Source organism: Lontra canadensis, unplaced genomic scaffold (assembly GCF_010015895.1).
Source record: "Lontra canadensis isolate GAN:19392208 unplaced genomic scaffold, GSC_riverotter_1.0 scaffold16, whole genome shotgun sequence".
Lineage (NCBI taxonomy): Eukaryota > Metazoa > Chordata > Mammalia > Carnivora > Mustelidae > Lontra > Lontra canadensis.
Window position 1 is genome coordinate 16,086,261 of NW_022631010.1, and position 14,751 is coordinate 16,101,011.

The 14,751-nt window shown below is 36.4% G+C and overlaps 1 protein-coding gene across 4 annotated transcripts in view; it reads right to left on the reverse strand.

Moving 5' to 3' along the window:
* SEL1L2 (SEL1L2 adaptor subunit of ERAD E3 ligase) overlaps window positions 1–14,751 on the reverse strand; it is a 105,265-nt gene that overhangs the window by 74,058 nt on the left and 16,456 nt on the right. For all 4 annotated transcript variants that reach the window (XM_032859208.1, XM_032859209.1, XM_032859207.1 and 1 more), the window contains exon 2: window positions 10,144–10,199. In XM_032859208.1, coding sequence (XP_032715099.1) covers window positions 10,144–10,199 — 56 coding nt within the window. The remainder of the gene's footprint in view (window positions 1–10,143; window positions 10,200–14,751) is intronic.

Genomic DNA, 14,751 nt, shown 5'->3' on the forward strand with positions numbered 1-14,751 from the left:
GGAGGCATAATACTCCATAGTGTATATGGACCACATCTTCTTTATCCATTCGTCCCTTGAAGGGCATCTTGGTTCTTTCCACAGTTTGGTGACCGTGGCCATTGCTGCTATGAACATTGGGGTACAGATGGCCCTTCTTTTCACTCCATCTGTATCTTTGGGGTAAATACCCAGTAGTGCAATGGCAGGGTCATAGGGAAGCTCTATTTTTAATTTCTTGAGGAATCTCCACACTGTTTTCCAAAGTGGCTGCACCAACTTGCATTCCCACCAACAGTGTAAGAGGGTTCCCCTTTCTCCACATCCTCTCCAACACATGCTGTTTCCTGTCTTGCTAATTTTGGCCATCCTAACTGGTATAAGGTGGTATCTCAATGTGGTTTGAATTTGAATCTCCCTGATGGCTAGTGATGATGAACATTTTTTCATGTGTCTGATAGCCATTTGTATGTCTTCATTGGAGAAGTGTCTGTTCATATCTTCTGCCCATTTTTTGACATGATTATCTGTTTTGTGTGTGTTGAGTTTGAGGAGTTCTTTTAAATCCTGGATATCAACCTTTTGTCTGTACTGTCATTTGCAAATATCTTCTCCCATTCCGTGGGTTGCCTCTTTGTTTTGTTGACTGTTTCCTTTGCTGTGCAGAAGCTTTTGATCTTGATGAAGTCCCAAAAATTCATTCTCTAAGCAGAATATCTAAACACCTTTTCATTAGCAGAAAATATTTTTATACTATATATTTTTCTGGACTAATTTCACTTAAGGACAGTAAACAATAACTTTAGCATATCCTAGGACCCCACTGTTGCTAGAGATGTCTTTGGTGCTGAATATAAGTTAGCCCCCAAATTTTCAATAGCAACAACACGACTAGTGTTAATAGGATTTTAATAGCCTCCTCAAATAATTTCTGGGAGGCAGCAGGTATGAAACAATCAAGTAATGAACCAATCTGTTCTTTAAGAGCTGTAAGAATCAGTGATTCATTCATTCAGTATATTTATGCTGGGCATTCACTAGGAATTGGAAGATAGAGTGGCAAATTAGACAGGGGAATCTGTCTGATCTTATGGAACTTCCATTTGTCTGTGAGAAAGCAATAACCAGTAAACAAATAAGTGAACAAGTTAGTATCAGGTGTCAATACATGCTATGAAGAGATTAAAACAAGGAGCTGTAAAGAGTGAAATACAGGATGAGGAAGGGTTGGTGCATAGCTAATTTAGACTGGATGCCCAAGAAAAGCCTCATGAAGAGGTGACTTTGAAGCCAAGAATTTAATGACAAGAAAGCAGTCCTGCATAGTTAGGTGGCAGAGCATTTCAGGCAGAGATAACAGTAAGTACCAATGTTCTAAAGTGGGAACAAACTTGTATGGTCTAGGAATAAGGCCCACGTAGCTGAATGAGTATGAGTTAAGGGAAGAATTATAGAAGAGAAAGAGAGAGAAGTAGGGGGTCACATCACAAGGGATATGGTTAAAAAGTATTTTATTAAAGAGATAAGAGGAAGAAACCAGAGGGTTTTAAGTGACATACTCTGATTTATATTTTAGAAAGAAAGAAAGAACATTCTGGCTGACATGTGAGGAGCATAACTGCACAGGATTAAGAGTGGGAGGGAGCAAGAAAAATGGTGCAGAGACTACTGTAGTCAACCAGGTGAGGGATGATGAGATTTGAAGCACAGAAGCAATGGGGGGTACACTACTTAGGCAAACTTAGGATATGTTTTGGAGATAGTGCAGCTGGGGATTGGATATGGATCAGATGTAGGAATAAGAGAAAGGACAAAGTCAAAGATAACTTCTTGTCTTTTGACGAGACCAGTTGAGTGGATGGAGATTCCAGTTACACAGATGAAAAAGAATGGTCAGCGAGGGTGAATTTTGGAGGAGGGAATCCATCTCACCCCACTAGACATGGTAATATGGTAATGACTATATATGGTAATGACTCCAAACTGGTTTCTGTTTTGTTTTGCTTTGTTTTGTTTTGTCTTAGAGGAGTAAGCGTGAGCCATGTTTGCTTTGGGATGAGAAATGAGTATCATTCCTTGCAAATGAGAGATAGGTGAGAAGTTAAAGAAGGACTGGTGGGTAAGGATTCTTTGCCTTTTCCTTAGGGTTCTTTTCCTTAGGGTTAAACAAAGGCTTTCTTGCTTTCCTTAACTAACTATGTCCCTTTTTCTTTCCTGGCTCACATGCCCCAAAATAGTGACTGCTCCTTGGCACTGTGTAACACCCTAAATTCTGCTGAAAAATTTCTCTGGAAAAAGAGCACATGGAAGGTAAGAGCTTATTGAAAGCATCAGTGAGGACAATAGGAATGGCAAAACAAGAACAGCTCAGCACCTCCTCATTAGTGGCCCTTGTCTAGGTCAATGAATGAGGTGTTATAGGGTTGTGGAAGAGACAGTAATACAGTACACTATTTTTGGTTTGGCAAGAGGGAGGAATTGAATTTCTACTTCCTCTACTATATATAGATGTGGATTCTATATCTTATGTTTAGGTCACTGTATTTCCAAAGAGTATGAACATTAGTGCTCTAGGCATTATCAGAGTTAAGCCAAGTTATGGAGAAAGGCAAGAGGAAGTGGAAAAAAAGAAGAATTTTCTTTTCAGGTTTCCCTAGGTTATTGGTTCTCAGAGGAAGGTCCCTGGAATGACAACACCAATCATCACGTGGGAATCAGTTAGAAATGCAAATTCTCAGTTCCACTCAAGGTCTACAGAAGCAGAAACTTTTGAGGGTGAAGCTCAGTACTACGTGTTTTAACAACTCCTTCAGGTGATTCAGATATATGCTAAAGTTTGGAAACTTTTGCCCTAGGTCATAGTGAAGAAGGTAGTCAGCCAAATTAAGTGGAATTAAAATACATAAATAAAATACAATAAAAATTTATATCACTCATCAGTGAAAATATCTACACATATAGCAAAGATTCACACTGATGTTGTCTGGATTATGGTTTTATTTATTTATTTTACTTATTTGTCAGAGAGAGAGAGAGAGAGAGAGGGAGCACAAGCAGGGGAAGTGGCAGGCAGAGGGATAAGCAGGCTCCCTGCTGAGCAAGGAACCCTTGTGGGACTTGGGCCCAGGACCATGGGTCATGACCTGATCCAAAGGCAGATGCTTAACTGACTGAGCCATCCTGGTGTCCCTAAATTATGGTTTTAATCAGCCACTTAAGGTATATCAGACTATTCAAGCTTTCTAGGTTGTCTTAAATGAATGTATATATATTTGGAAAAAAGAGACTGTCACTTTTGAAGTTGTAAATCTCACTGTTTTAGTAGTTTTTCTTCCTTACTGTAAGATGCTATTTATGAGATGCTTATATTGAAGCAAAGATGTTTTTAGTGATGGTCTTAGTGTTTTTCATTTTGCCTAAAGTATTTTCAGTTAAGAATATAAAAAAACCTTAGGATACTTTTTCCTATTATGCCTAGAATTTTTTCAAGATTTTATTTATTTATTTGTCAGAGACAGAGCACAAGTAGGTGGAGCAGCAGGCAAAGGGAGAAACAGGCTCTCCACTGAGGAGGGAGACTGATGTGACACTCGATCACAGGACCCTGGGATCATGACCTGAGCTGAAGACAGACACTTAACCAAGTGAGCCACCCAGGCATACCCCTAATATGCCTAAATTTTAAAAATTTTTTTAAAAGTTAAAATTTTTATTATTTTTTAAATTAAAAAAAAAGAAATATGGCAATAGTCACCTGTAAGTTAAATCAAGCACTTACTGTATTTTAGAGACTAATTAAGGCTCTGAGATATAGAAGTGAGCAAAAAGTAAAGGGCCTGTATTCACAGAGCTCAATATCCAGAGGGAAGTCAAATATGAACAATTAAATGAACACATAATGACATAATGACATGTGATAATAAAACATATTTGGAAAGTGAAGAAGTATGCTGTTTTAGAAAGATGATTAAGAAAAGTTTTGTTTAAAAAACTTTTTGTGTTGTTTTTTGAGGGAGAAACATAGGAGTACATACCTGAATAAAGTGTGTACTGGGGGCAATGAGATCCCTGATAACCTGGTAGATCATCCTAGGCAGAAGGAAGAACAGACCCTGAGGTTGAGATACAGTTGAGATTCTAAACATATTATGGAGGCCAAGATGGCTGGAATGGAGTAAGTAATGTGGAAGGTCAGAGCTCAGATAAAGAGCAAAGAGCAGGTTATATGAAGTCCTGAAGGACATGATGAAGAGTTTGACTTTGTTTTATGTACAATGGAACCCATACTTTGAGGTGAAGAGACTACAATGGCATAAGAATGTAGTCAGAACCAGGGAGTTGACTACTACCACGGAGTCTCAACCGGTGACATTGGTGGCTGATGGTAGAGTTGTTAAGTGACTGGATTCAGGATATATTTTAAAGACCACGATATTTGATATGTTGGGTATGAAAGAAGTGGAGAGTGACTTTTAGCATCTGGTGGATGAAGGAGCCATTTGGTGGTATGAGAGAGATGAGGGAAGAACAGGTTTGGGAGTGAGGAAAATCAAGAGGTCAGTAGTTAACATGTCCAGTGTCAAATGCCTTTTAGATATCCCAGTAGAGATGTCTAAGCCACATTTAGGCAATTTGTGTCTTGAGTTGAGACAGTGTATGTGGTTATAGATGTTGGGAGATTGATAGAGTGTATGAGATGATGTAAAGTCAGTCTTTAGACTCTATTTTTTTAATGAGTAAAAGAAAAATAGCAAAGTTATCAGCTAAGAGTGAGGGATAGATATGTTGGATTTTAGGAAAACAGGAGAAAATATGAAATAGAAACCTTAGAGTTGGGGGCAATAAATTTGACTAGGGATATGTTCAGGTTTGGAGAGAAACACTGAACGCCTACTTGAGGCTTGTGAAATTAAAATGAGACTGGTTGTGTTTATTTCCAGCCACATTTTAGATAGGTACAGGGCTTGAATGGTAGAAAACTATATTAAGTCAGGGTTGAGGTTTCACCACTTAATTGGATGGAGTGCAAGAGGAGTAACTAAATGGAAGGTCTATATGAAGCAGTGATTTTACATGACACTCAAACCCTTATCTGAGGTTCCCAAATCCACAAAATCTGAAAACATAAAGCTTTTTCAATAGTTTGGTGCCTAGATTCAATTTGTAGGAAAACCTGTCTGGATCTGATGTGAAGTTATTTATGTTTTTTATTTATCCCATTTAATGTGGATATTCATACATTTGTTGCATAAAAAATAATATGCTTGAAAACAATGTATTTCCCCCAGTCTCAGCTGGAGGTATTCTATAATATATGATATGTAGTTCTGTGTGTGTATATTATAGGAGGTATCCTTTATGACATGTATGTCTGTGTGTGTAATAGTGTATTTCCAAAATTAAAAAAAGCTACCCAAATTCTGCCTCAAACTCTTCTAATAAACTGAAGAGGAGAAGACACTTCCTAACTCATTCTATGGGGTCAGTATTATCCTGATACCAAAGCAAGATAAGGACAGTAAAACTACAGACCAATATTCCTGATGAATATTGATGAAAAAATCTTTAACAAAATACTAGCAAATAGAATTCAAGAGTACATTAAAGGATTATACAATATGATCAAGTAGGAATTATTCCTGGAATGCAAAGATGTTTCAACATACAAAAATTGAACAAAGTAATAACCATATTAATAGACTGAAGAGGGAAAAACCCCCACATGATCATCTCAATTAATGGAGAAAAAGCATTTGACAAAATTCAATACCTGTTCATGATCAAATCACTCACAAACTAGGAATAGATAGAAACTACTTCAACATAACAAAAACCATATATAAAAAACGCACAGCTAACCACATTATTAACAGTGAAAGACTGGAAGCTTTGCCTCTAATATAAGGAATAAGGCAAGATGCCACTCCACCACTGCTATTCAACACAGTACTGAAAGTCCTAGCTAGAGCAAATAGGCAAAAAAAAAAAAAAAAAAAAAAAAGGTATCTAAATTGGAAAGAAGAAGTAAAATTATCTCTGCTCATAGATGACATGATCTTACATGTTGAAAATTCTATAGATTCCACACAAAAGTATTAGAAGTAATAAATTTAGCAAAGTTGCAAGATACAATATCAACACACAAAGGTCAGTTGCATTTCTATATACTAGCAATGAATAATCCTAAAAGAAAATTAAGGAAGCAATTCCATTCAAAACTGCATTAAAAAAATAAAGTACTTAGAGGGGTACCTGGGTGGCTTAGTCAGTTAAACATCTGCCTTTGGCTCAAGTCATGATCCTGGAGTCCCAGGATTGAGCTGGCACTGGGCCCCCTGCTTAGCAGGGAGTCTGTTTCTCCCTCTGTCCCTCACCCCACTTATGTTTTCACTTTCTCTGTCTTTCTCTCAAATAAATAAAATCTTTTTTAAAAATTTTAAAAAAATTAAGTGCTTAGAAATAAGCCTACCAAGAAGGCAAAAGACATACATTGAAAACTATGTAAGTTTGCTAAGATAAATTAAAGAAGATAAAAACAAATAGAAAGATATCAAGTGGGGGCGCCTGGGTGGCTCAGTGGGTTAAATCCTCTGCCTTCAGCTCAGGTCATGATCTCGGGGTCCTGGGATCGAGCCCTGAATCGGGCTCTCTGCTCAGCAGGAGGCCTGCTTCCTCCTCTCTCTGCCTGCCTCTCTGCCTACTTGTGATCTCTCTCTGTCAAATAAATAAATAAATAAATCTTAAAAAAAAAAAAAAAAGAAAGATATCAAGTGTTCATGAAGTGGATGATTCAATATTGATAAAATGTTAATAGTACTCAAAGTGATTACAGATTCAATGCAATCCCTATCAAAATCCCAGTGGCATTTTCTTTTTTCAGAAATAGAAGAATTCCTCAAAATTCATTCAGAATTTGAGGGACTCTGACTAGCCAAAACAATCTTGAAAGATAAAAACAATGTTGTAGGTCTCACATTTCCTAATATCAAAATTTTTTTATAAAGCTACAGAAATTAAGACAGTGTAGTAATAGAATACAGACAGACATGAAATAGAACAGAGAGCTAGGCAGTAAACCTTCATACACGGTCAAATGATCTTCAAGAAGAGTGCCAAGACCATTCCGTGGGGGGAAAGGACAGTCTTTGAACAAATTCGGCTGGGAAAATTGGATATCCACATACAAAATAATGAAATATACTATATATAAAAGTTAACTCAAAATGGGTTAAAGACCTAAATATAACACCTGAAACTATAAAAACTCCTAGAAGAGAACACAGAGAAACACTTTTTGATATTGGATTTGGTGATGATTTCCTGGATGTGATACCAAAAGCATTAGCAAAAAAGTAAAAATAAACTGGGCTACATCAAAATTTAAAGCTTCTGTGTATCAAAGGGCACTATGAAGAGCATGAAAAGGCAACACATGGAAGGGAGAAAATATTGACAATTTATATATCTGATAAGGGGTCAATATCTAGAATATATGCAGAACTCTTACAATTCAACAATAAAAGCCAAATGATTCTATTTAAAGGGGTACCTGGGTGGCTCTTGATTTTGGCTCAGGTCATGATCTCAGGGTTGTAAAGAGTCCTGTGAGGGGCTCTGTGCTGGGCATGGATCCTGCTTAAGATTCTCTCTCTCCCTCTGCCCCTCCTCACCCCTGTGCACCCATGTACACATGCTCTCTCTCTCTCTCTATCTCTAAAAAAATAAATAAAAATAAATGGGCAGAGGACTTAGGAGACATTTCCTAAAGAAGATATAAATAACGAAAAAGCACATGAAAAGATGTTCAACATCACTAAAGAGGGGAGTGCAAATCAAAATGATTTTGATTTGAGATACCACCTCACACCCACTAGCATGGTTACTATAAAAAAAACCTACCAACCCAGCAACATAGAAAATCACAAGTGTTGGTAACAATGTGGAGAAATTAGACTCTTGTGTACTTATACCCAAAAGAATTGAAAGCAGGATATCAAGATAGTTGTACACCCATGTTCAGAATTATTCACAATAGCCAAAAGTTGTAAGCAACCCAGTGTCCATCAATGGTTAAATGTGTAAACAAAATGTGGCATATATACAATGGAAAATTATTCAGCCTTAAAAAGGAAGGAAATTCTGACAAAAGAGGAAATTCTGACAAAAGGAAGGAAATTCTGAAAAAAAAGACAAATAGTGCATGACTCTACTTCTATGAGATACTAAGAGTAATCAAATCATAGAACAGAAACTATAATGGTGGTTGCTGGGGCCTGAGAGGAGAGGAGCAGTGGAGAATTGTTTTGTGGGTGTAGAGTTTCAGTTTTTCAAGAAGAAAGAGTTCCAGAGATTGGTTGTACAACAACGTGGATGTACTGACACTAATGAACTGTACACTTAAAATAAAATAGTTATTTTATGTATATTTTATCACAATTAAACAAACAAAAAGACCCCCCTGGATTCTGAAACACATTTGTTCCCAAGGTTTTGAAAAAGGAACTGTGTTCCAATAGTGTAGCCATCAACTCTAAGCCAAGTAAGAAGGGAAATAATGATGTGAATGGAATGATGAACAATGAAAGGAAGACATGGATTTGAGGTCTTGGTAGGACTGAAGCATTGATGGAGTAACTTGGAAAGTACCAGATGGTCTTCAGAGACTTGGAGCTTAAACTTTTAATTTGGAAAAGACATAGTCCAGATTATGACCACGGGTGTAGACAGACGGTGCAGTTTTTAGAGCAAACAAATCTAAACAATGGGACTGAAAAGCTAGAATTCATGGACATCGAAATCTCTGAAAACTGGAGAGAAAGACCACAAGCTACGTTTCTGTCCTCATCTCCTGTTATTCTCCCAAGGAAAATGTAGCGATAAGGAAAGGGAAGGATACCCACCATCCCAACTAGGATGAACATAATTGTGTTGTGGGAGAAAATGCTTGAGAAGGCTTCAGGAGAAGTTCTCAGGAGAAACCTAGATTTCAATCACAGAGAAGGGAAAGGTAATATTTGGAGAAGCATGACTCTAAGAGAGGTGATTAGAAAGAAAGTAAGGGTCCAGGGGATGAAGAAACCAGCATTTTATAATCAAAGTCTTGGCCTTACTGCACATACGGCATGCAAAGCATTGCATTAGAAAAGATTGAAAGATACTTTCTTGCTTTTCTGGGCTTGGAGTTGGTTTGCAGCAACACAGCTAAATGCACCAAGAATGCTGAAATTATTGGAAAATATGAGACCTGTTATGGTGGCCTCCCTCAGAAGAATGGTGAAGAACCCTGAAATAAGCCAGCACACCAAGTACATTTGCTCCTTCTTTGGCAAAATCAAGATGAACAGATGAGATATGGGGATCTGGCACTGACTGTTGTTCCTGTAGGAAAATGGTAGCTGGTGATACCTGGACCTATACCACCACTTCTGCCATCACAGTAAAGTCTGCCATCAGATCACTGAGGGAACTGAAAGACCAGTAGAAGCTCTACAATTTGAAACACTGCTAGACTTAGCACACAACAACAAGATACTTTCTTACCCTTCATAAGCTCACGAAATCAAATTTAAGCAATATCAGAGACTTCACAAGGCTTAAAAAAAAATCAGAACCTTTTGTAAATTCCAAATTCCAGTAACTGTATTTGGTACATGGTAAGTGTTGTGTTGAATGAATGAAATTTGTAATACAAAGATCTTTTAAATCTGAATGGGCTTAGTTATTCTAATTTGTAAATTGGGGATAATAACTAGCCATTTAAATAACCAGTTGACATTCTTTACAGAAATGTTGGGAGGAATAAAATGATGCAAAGGGATTTCACAAAGACTAAAGTATTACCTAACTGGAAGACATGATCGTGAATATGAATTATGAATATAATGACATAAATCAAGGTACCAAAATGTGTGAAAAATATTTATCTACTGGAACAGGATATTTATCTCAAAAACAAGAAGAATGTGTCTGTCTAGGTGAAACACAGAGTGGAACTGAGCACTCTTGGAACTCTGGTGAAACTGCTCATTGCTGAGAGCTGGGCTACCTTTTCCTTGTTTTTGGAGTTTTCATTGTTGCTCTTGGTGGTGACTGTCAACACTATGTATAATAACTGTAGCCTAAATTTTATGCTAGAAAAATATAATCGTTTAGCAAAATATTTACCTGTGTGGTGACATTTCTTTCCTTTTGCTTTTTACTATGCTTTTCTGCTTCAATATCTGCAACACATAACAATTTTTATAAAATTGAAGGTATTTTCTTTTTAATATTTCACTAAATCACTTCTTACTAAAAAACTATTTAGTAAGTAATAAGTATTTTTATTTACTAGAAAAAAAAGTAACTATATTTTTTATAGTTAATAAATAACTATTAGAACTCATAACTATTTAGAGAACCATTAGATAACTAGATAACTATTTCTAGACAACTATTAGAACTCTTAGGAATAATTTTAGAAAATAATTTAAATTTGAAGTTGCCAGTAATGTTGTACAAAATAATTCCTTCATGGATAATTCTTCTGATGTAACTTGACACCAGACACAATCTAAATACTTTATTTATTTATTTTTTTAAAAAGATTTTATTTATTTATCTGACAGACAGAGATCACAATTAGGCAGAGAGGCAGGCAGAGAGAGAGGGAAGCAGGCTCCCTGCTGAGCAGAGAGCCCAATATGGGGCTGATCCCAGGACCCTGGGACCAAAGGCAGAGGCTTTAACCCACTGAGCCACCCAGACGCCCCAATCTAAATACTTTAATCAAGCATCCTGAAATTCATTTAATATGAAAGAGTTCTACAAATAACAGACTAATTACAACAGCAGAAAACTTTCTGAGCTACAACTTAATTAAAATGTACCCATGTAAATAAATGTCATTTATTAATAAAGAATATTAAAACACAGAAAAAGAAATATAATATTTTATATATTTATACATGGATTCATGTGTCAGAGGAAGATACTAAAAATTAATATAGTTGAATGATATAAATATCTGAGAAATGTAGACTAGTATGATTACATCAGATTTTGAAATATGAGAAAATTTTCATAAGCATTTTTTAACAAATCTTTTTGTAAAGAAAACATATAGAATACATATATAGTCATTGGTATATTTCATTTTTTTTAAAAGATTTTATTTATTTATTTGACAGGCAAAGATCACAAGTAGGCAGAGAGGCAGACAGAGAGAGAGGGGGAAGCAGGCTCCCTGCTGAGCAGAGAGCCTGATGCAGGGCTGGATCCCAGGACCCTGAGATCATGACCTGAACAGAAGGCAGAGGCTTTAACCCACTGAGCCACCCAGGCGCCCGGTATGTTATATTTTTACAAAGACTTACATATTCAGAAAAATAAGTCTTTGAAAACCTGGTATAACACTGTCACATCATGGCATGTGTACTACATTAGCAGGACTAATAAATTTTCAATTACTAAAAAATTATTTGATGCACTGTAAAAATGACCCTACATATTTAGTGAAGTAAAATATGTATAATATCTGATATGTTCACTTTATAGACTGAAGAATTTGACTCAAGACAAATATGGATAGTCAAAATTTTGTATTTCTAAAAGTTGTGAGCTTATACTTTTAACGACAGGTTATGAATGCTCTAATGTTATCATTGATATTATATTTATTAATTTGGTATGATTTATTGTTTTTCTCACTGATGAGCTTTAGTATTTGGCTTCACAATTCTATGTCTTTTCTGTTTGATTTGTAAGCCAGACCTTATAGAAACTGATTCCAGGTGGTTCGATATTTAGTCTTCTGTCAAACCAGGGAAATAACTGGCAAACTCTAAATGAACATTCAACAACTTCATGCTGATGAATGCATTAATATAAAGCATATGAAAAAATTTTAAAGATTATACATATTTCATAAGATTATATACATTAGGATTGCTCTTTTCAGGTTCAGAATGTAAAATAAATTATGCCAGAATAAGAACATTATTATTTGTCATACTCATTTTCAATCAATATAGTGTAATGGTCCACCATGTGGCCTTTGAATTAAACAGGTCTGTATGCTAGTCTTGATTTTTGTATCTACTTCATTAATTTGTTGTTAATCTAATAAGATAGTCTATGTAAAGTATTTAGCACAGTACTTAATATATATCTATGTTTAATAGATGTTGGCTATACATATGATTATTATAAAGAAGTCCTACTTCCTTAAAGGATTTAAGATGCCTTCAAGATAATAATATATGTAAATTAGCATTTTAAAAGGACCATGGTGAAAAGCATTATTAGAGACTTAGTCAGAATTTATTAATGCTTTGTCTATGACTTCTCTCTCTCTTTCATTTTCCTCAAACAAATTACTTAGCCTAATTATATTTGTGTATTAGAAATCAAACGATGTGACTAATATTATAGCTACAGTAAATGTCTAGCAATTTTTAATCTCCATTATCACAACTAGAAAAAGTGGAAAAAAGCAATATGATTTGATATATCCCCATTGTTATACTCCCCAAAGTGCACAGAATAAAATTAGAGTTAGTATGCTCAGGAAATACAGATGCAGAACAAAAAGTACAAAGTGTCATATGTATTAGAGCAAGAGGAGAAAATTATGGATATTAACTGGAATAATGTTTGTATTATACACTGGACCAGAAAATCAAGCTGTCGGTGGCCAGATATTAACATGAAAATTACAAGGCTAAGAGCAATTATCCAAGGTAGGATAAGTGTAGATAAAACTGTAAATAAAAGAATTAGTGCAAAGGGAGTAGGTATAAGAATCTAACTGGAGGAACAAACTATTTAATAGCTTAAAACATAAAAAGAATATAAAGGTAGTTGGTCATTATTTCCCACAGATGATGCACAACAACAATATATGTTTTTTCTAAACTCCAGGTTTTTAGGTTTTCACCTAAAGAAAATGAAGTTTTGATTGGCTACTGCGGAACACATTTCTAGTAGGCTTTTAAATATCAACTGAGGAACATTGTCCCTCTATTTGTGTACTGATATCAGCGGTCAGAGCCAGGAGTTCAGAGGGTGTAAGAGCCAAGGAAAAAAAAAAGGTTAGGGAACTAACTACTCCAAGAGAGTAGGACAGGGCCCTCATCAAGCAACACTGCCTACCCCTGGAGCAGAGAAATCTGCCAACATGCACCTGGCTGGATTTCCAAATTGCCATGACCAGTGACTGTTACACATGCCCCATTCCCATTTTTCAGACAGCAGTGTCTAGTGTAGTATGGTTTTCTACTTCTCTGATACACATTGGGTATATGAGGGCATGGAGGATGACTTGTCCTTTTATTTCATAGGTATCTGAAACTAAGAATAATTCTTACTATATATTCAAGGAGCCTCACTGACATCTTGACCTGATGCAGATTATGAGATTATAGATTCTGAGCCTAATGCTATGATTGGATGAGTCTTGGGCAATATTAGAAGGGGGAGAATCACGTGGGACAGATGTGAATCATTGGGGCCTGAGAGTAGACTGCAGTACGCTGTAATAAGAATGGCCCCCGTAAGTCACAACTACCATGTTCATACCCCTTTACAGTGTGACTCTGCCTAATTCTCCCATCAAGAAATGGAGACTATTTTCCCTGCTCTTTCAATGGGCTGCCCCTGTAACTTTCTTTGACTAACAGAAATGTGGCAGATGACACTGTTCAACTTCCAAGGCTAGTCTTTAATCCTTTCAGTTTTTTACACTCTTGGAACAATACCCTCTGAGACCACCATACCCCTAAGAAGCCACAGGTAATAGTGGAGAGAAGAGAGGCCCAGCTGTCTCCACTGACCACCAGATGACTGAAGCTTCATGAGCAAGCCCTGGTGAGACCTCAGAAAAATCACCCAGTCAACCCACAGAGAATTATGAGATTACTGTTTCAAACCACTAAGTTTTGGGTATGTAGCAGTTGCTGACTGAAAACCTGTCTGCTTCTTCAGCCAACTAGGACTCCTTGGATAGAACTCTCAGTTCTCAGAAGCTACAAAAGGCCAGTAAATTATGCCAAAATAAATAATATATAATATACTCATAGCATTGAGAGGAGGATTAGAGGCAAATAATATCCCAGAATATTTGTCTTGATGACAATTCTTTTCAGATCATCCTTCTCATGAAAGTCTTGATATACATTAACTCCTGGCTTTACACTTCATGTCCTTTCTTTCCAAGACATGGTTCATCTTCCTTTGACTAAATATTGGGACACTGATTAATGTGACTAAGATTCCGGAAAAAAAACAAAAAAGCAGCACTTACCCCAAACACACACAAAAAACTCCTCTGTATTTTATGAGGGAATCTGCCTGGGGACTTATAGGCAAACTAAGTGTTTGCTTGTTTGTTCAAACAACATTTACAAATGGAACGAAACAGAAGTATTTTATTGATTCTCCCATGCTAGTTCTCTAAAATGGTACTTCATTCTTCATTACATGTAGTAATGGTATAAAAAAATACTAACTATTGGTTCCTTTCTGACCTTTCTTTCAGACTGTGCACAGTACATTGGCTTCTGTGACTTTACATTATCCTGGATATCCTTCTTCCTTTCAAACCTCTATTTTAGAGTTCTTCTTTGGTTTTATAATCACTAATGATTGTGTATTTCTTGGTGCTCAGTCCTCACCTCTTCTCTGCAGCATGGTCTAAGGGTTGAGCTGGGTCATCAAGGACTTTGGAGGGGACAGATGGTGAGTGCAAGAGGTCAGGAACTATAAAAGGATAATGTACTCCTTCCTGAACAGGCA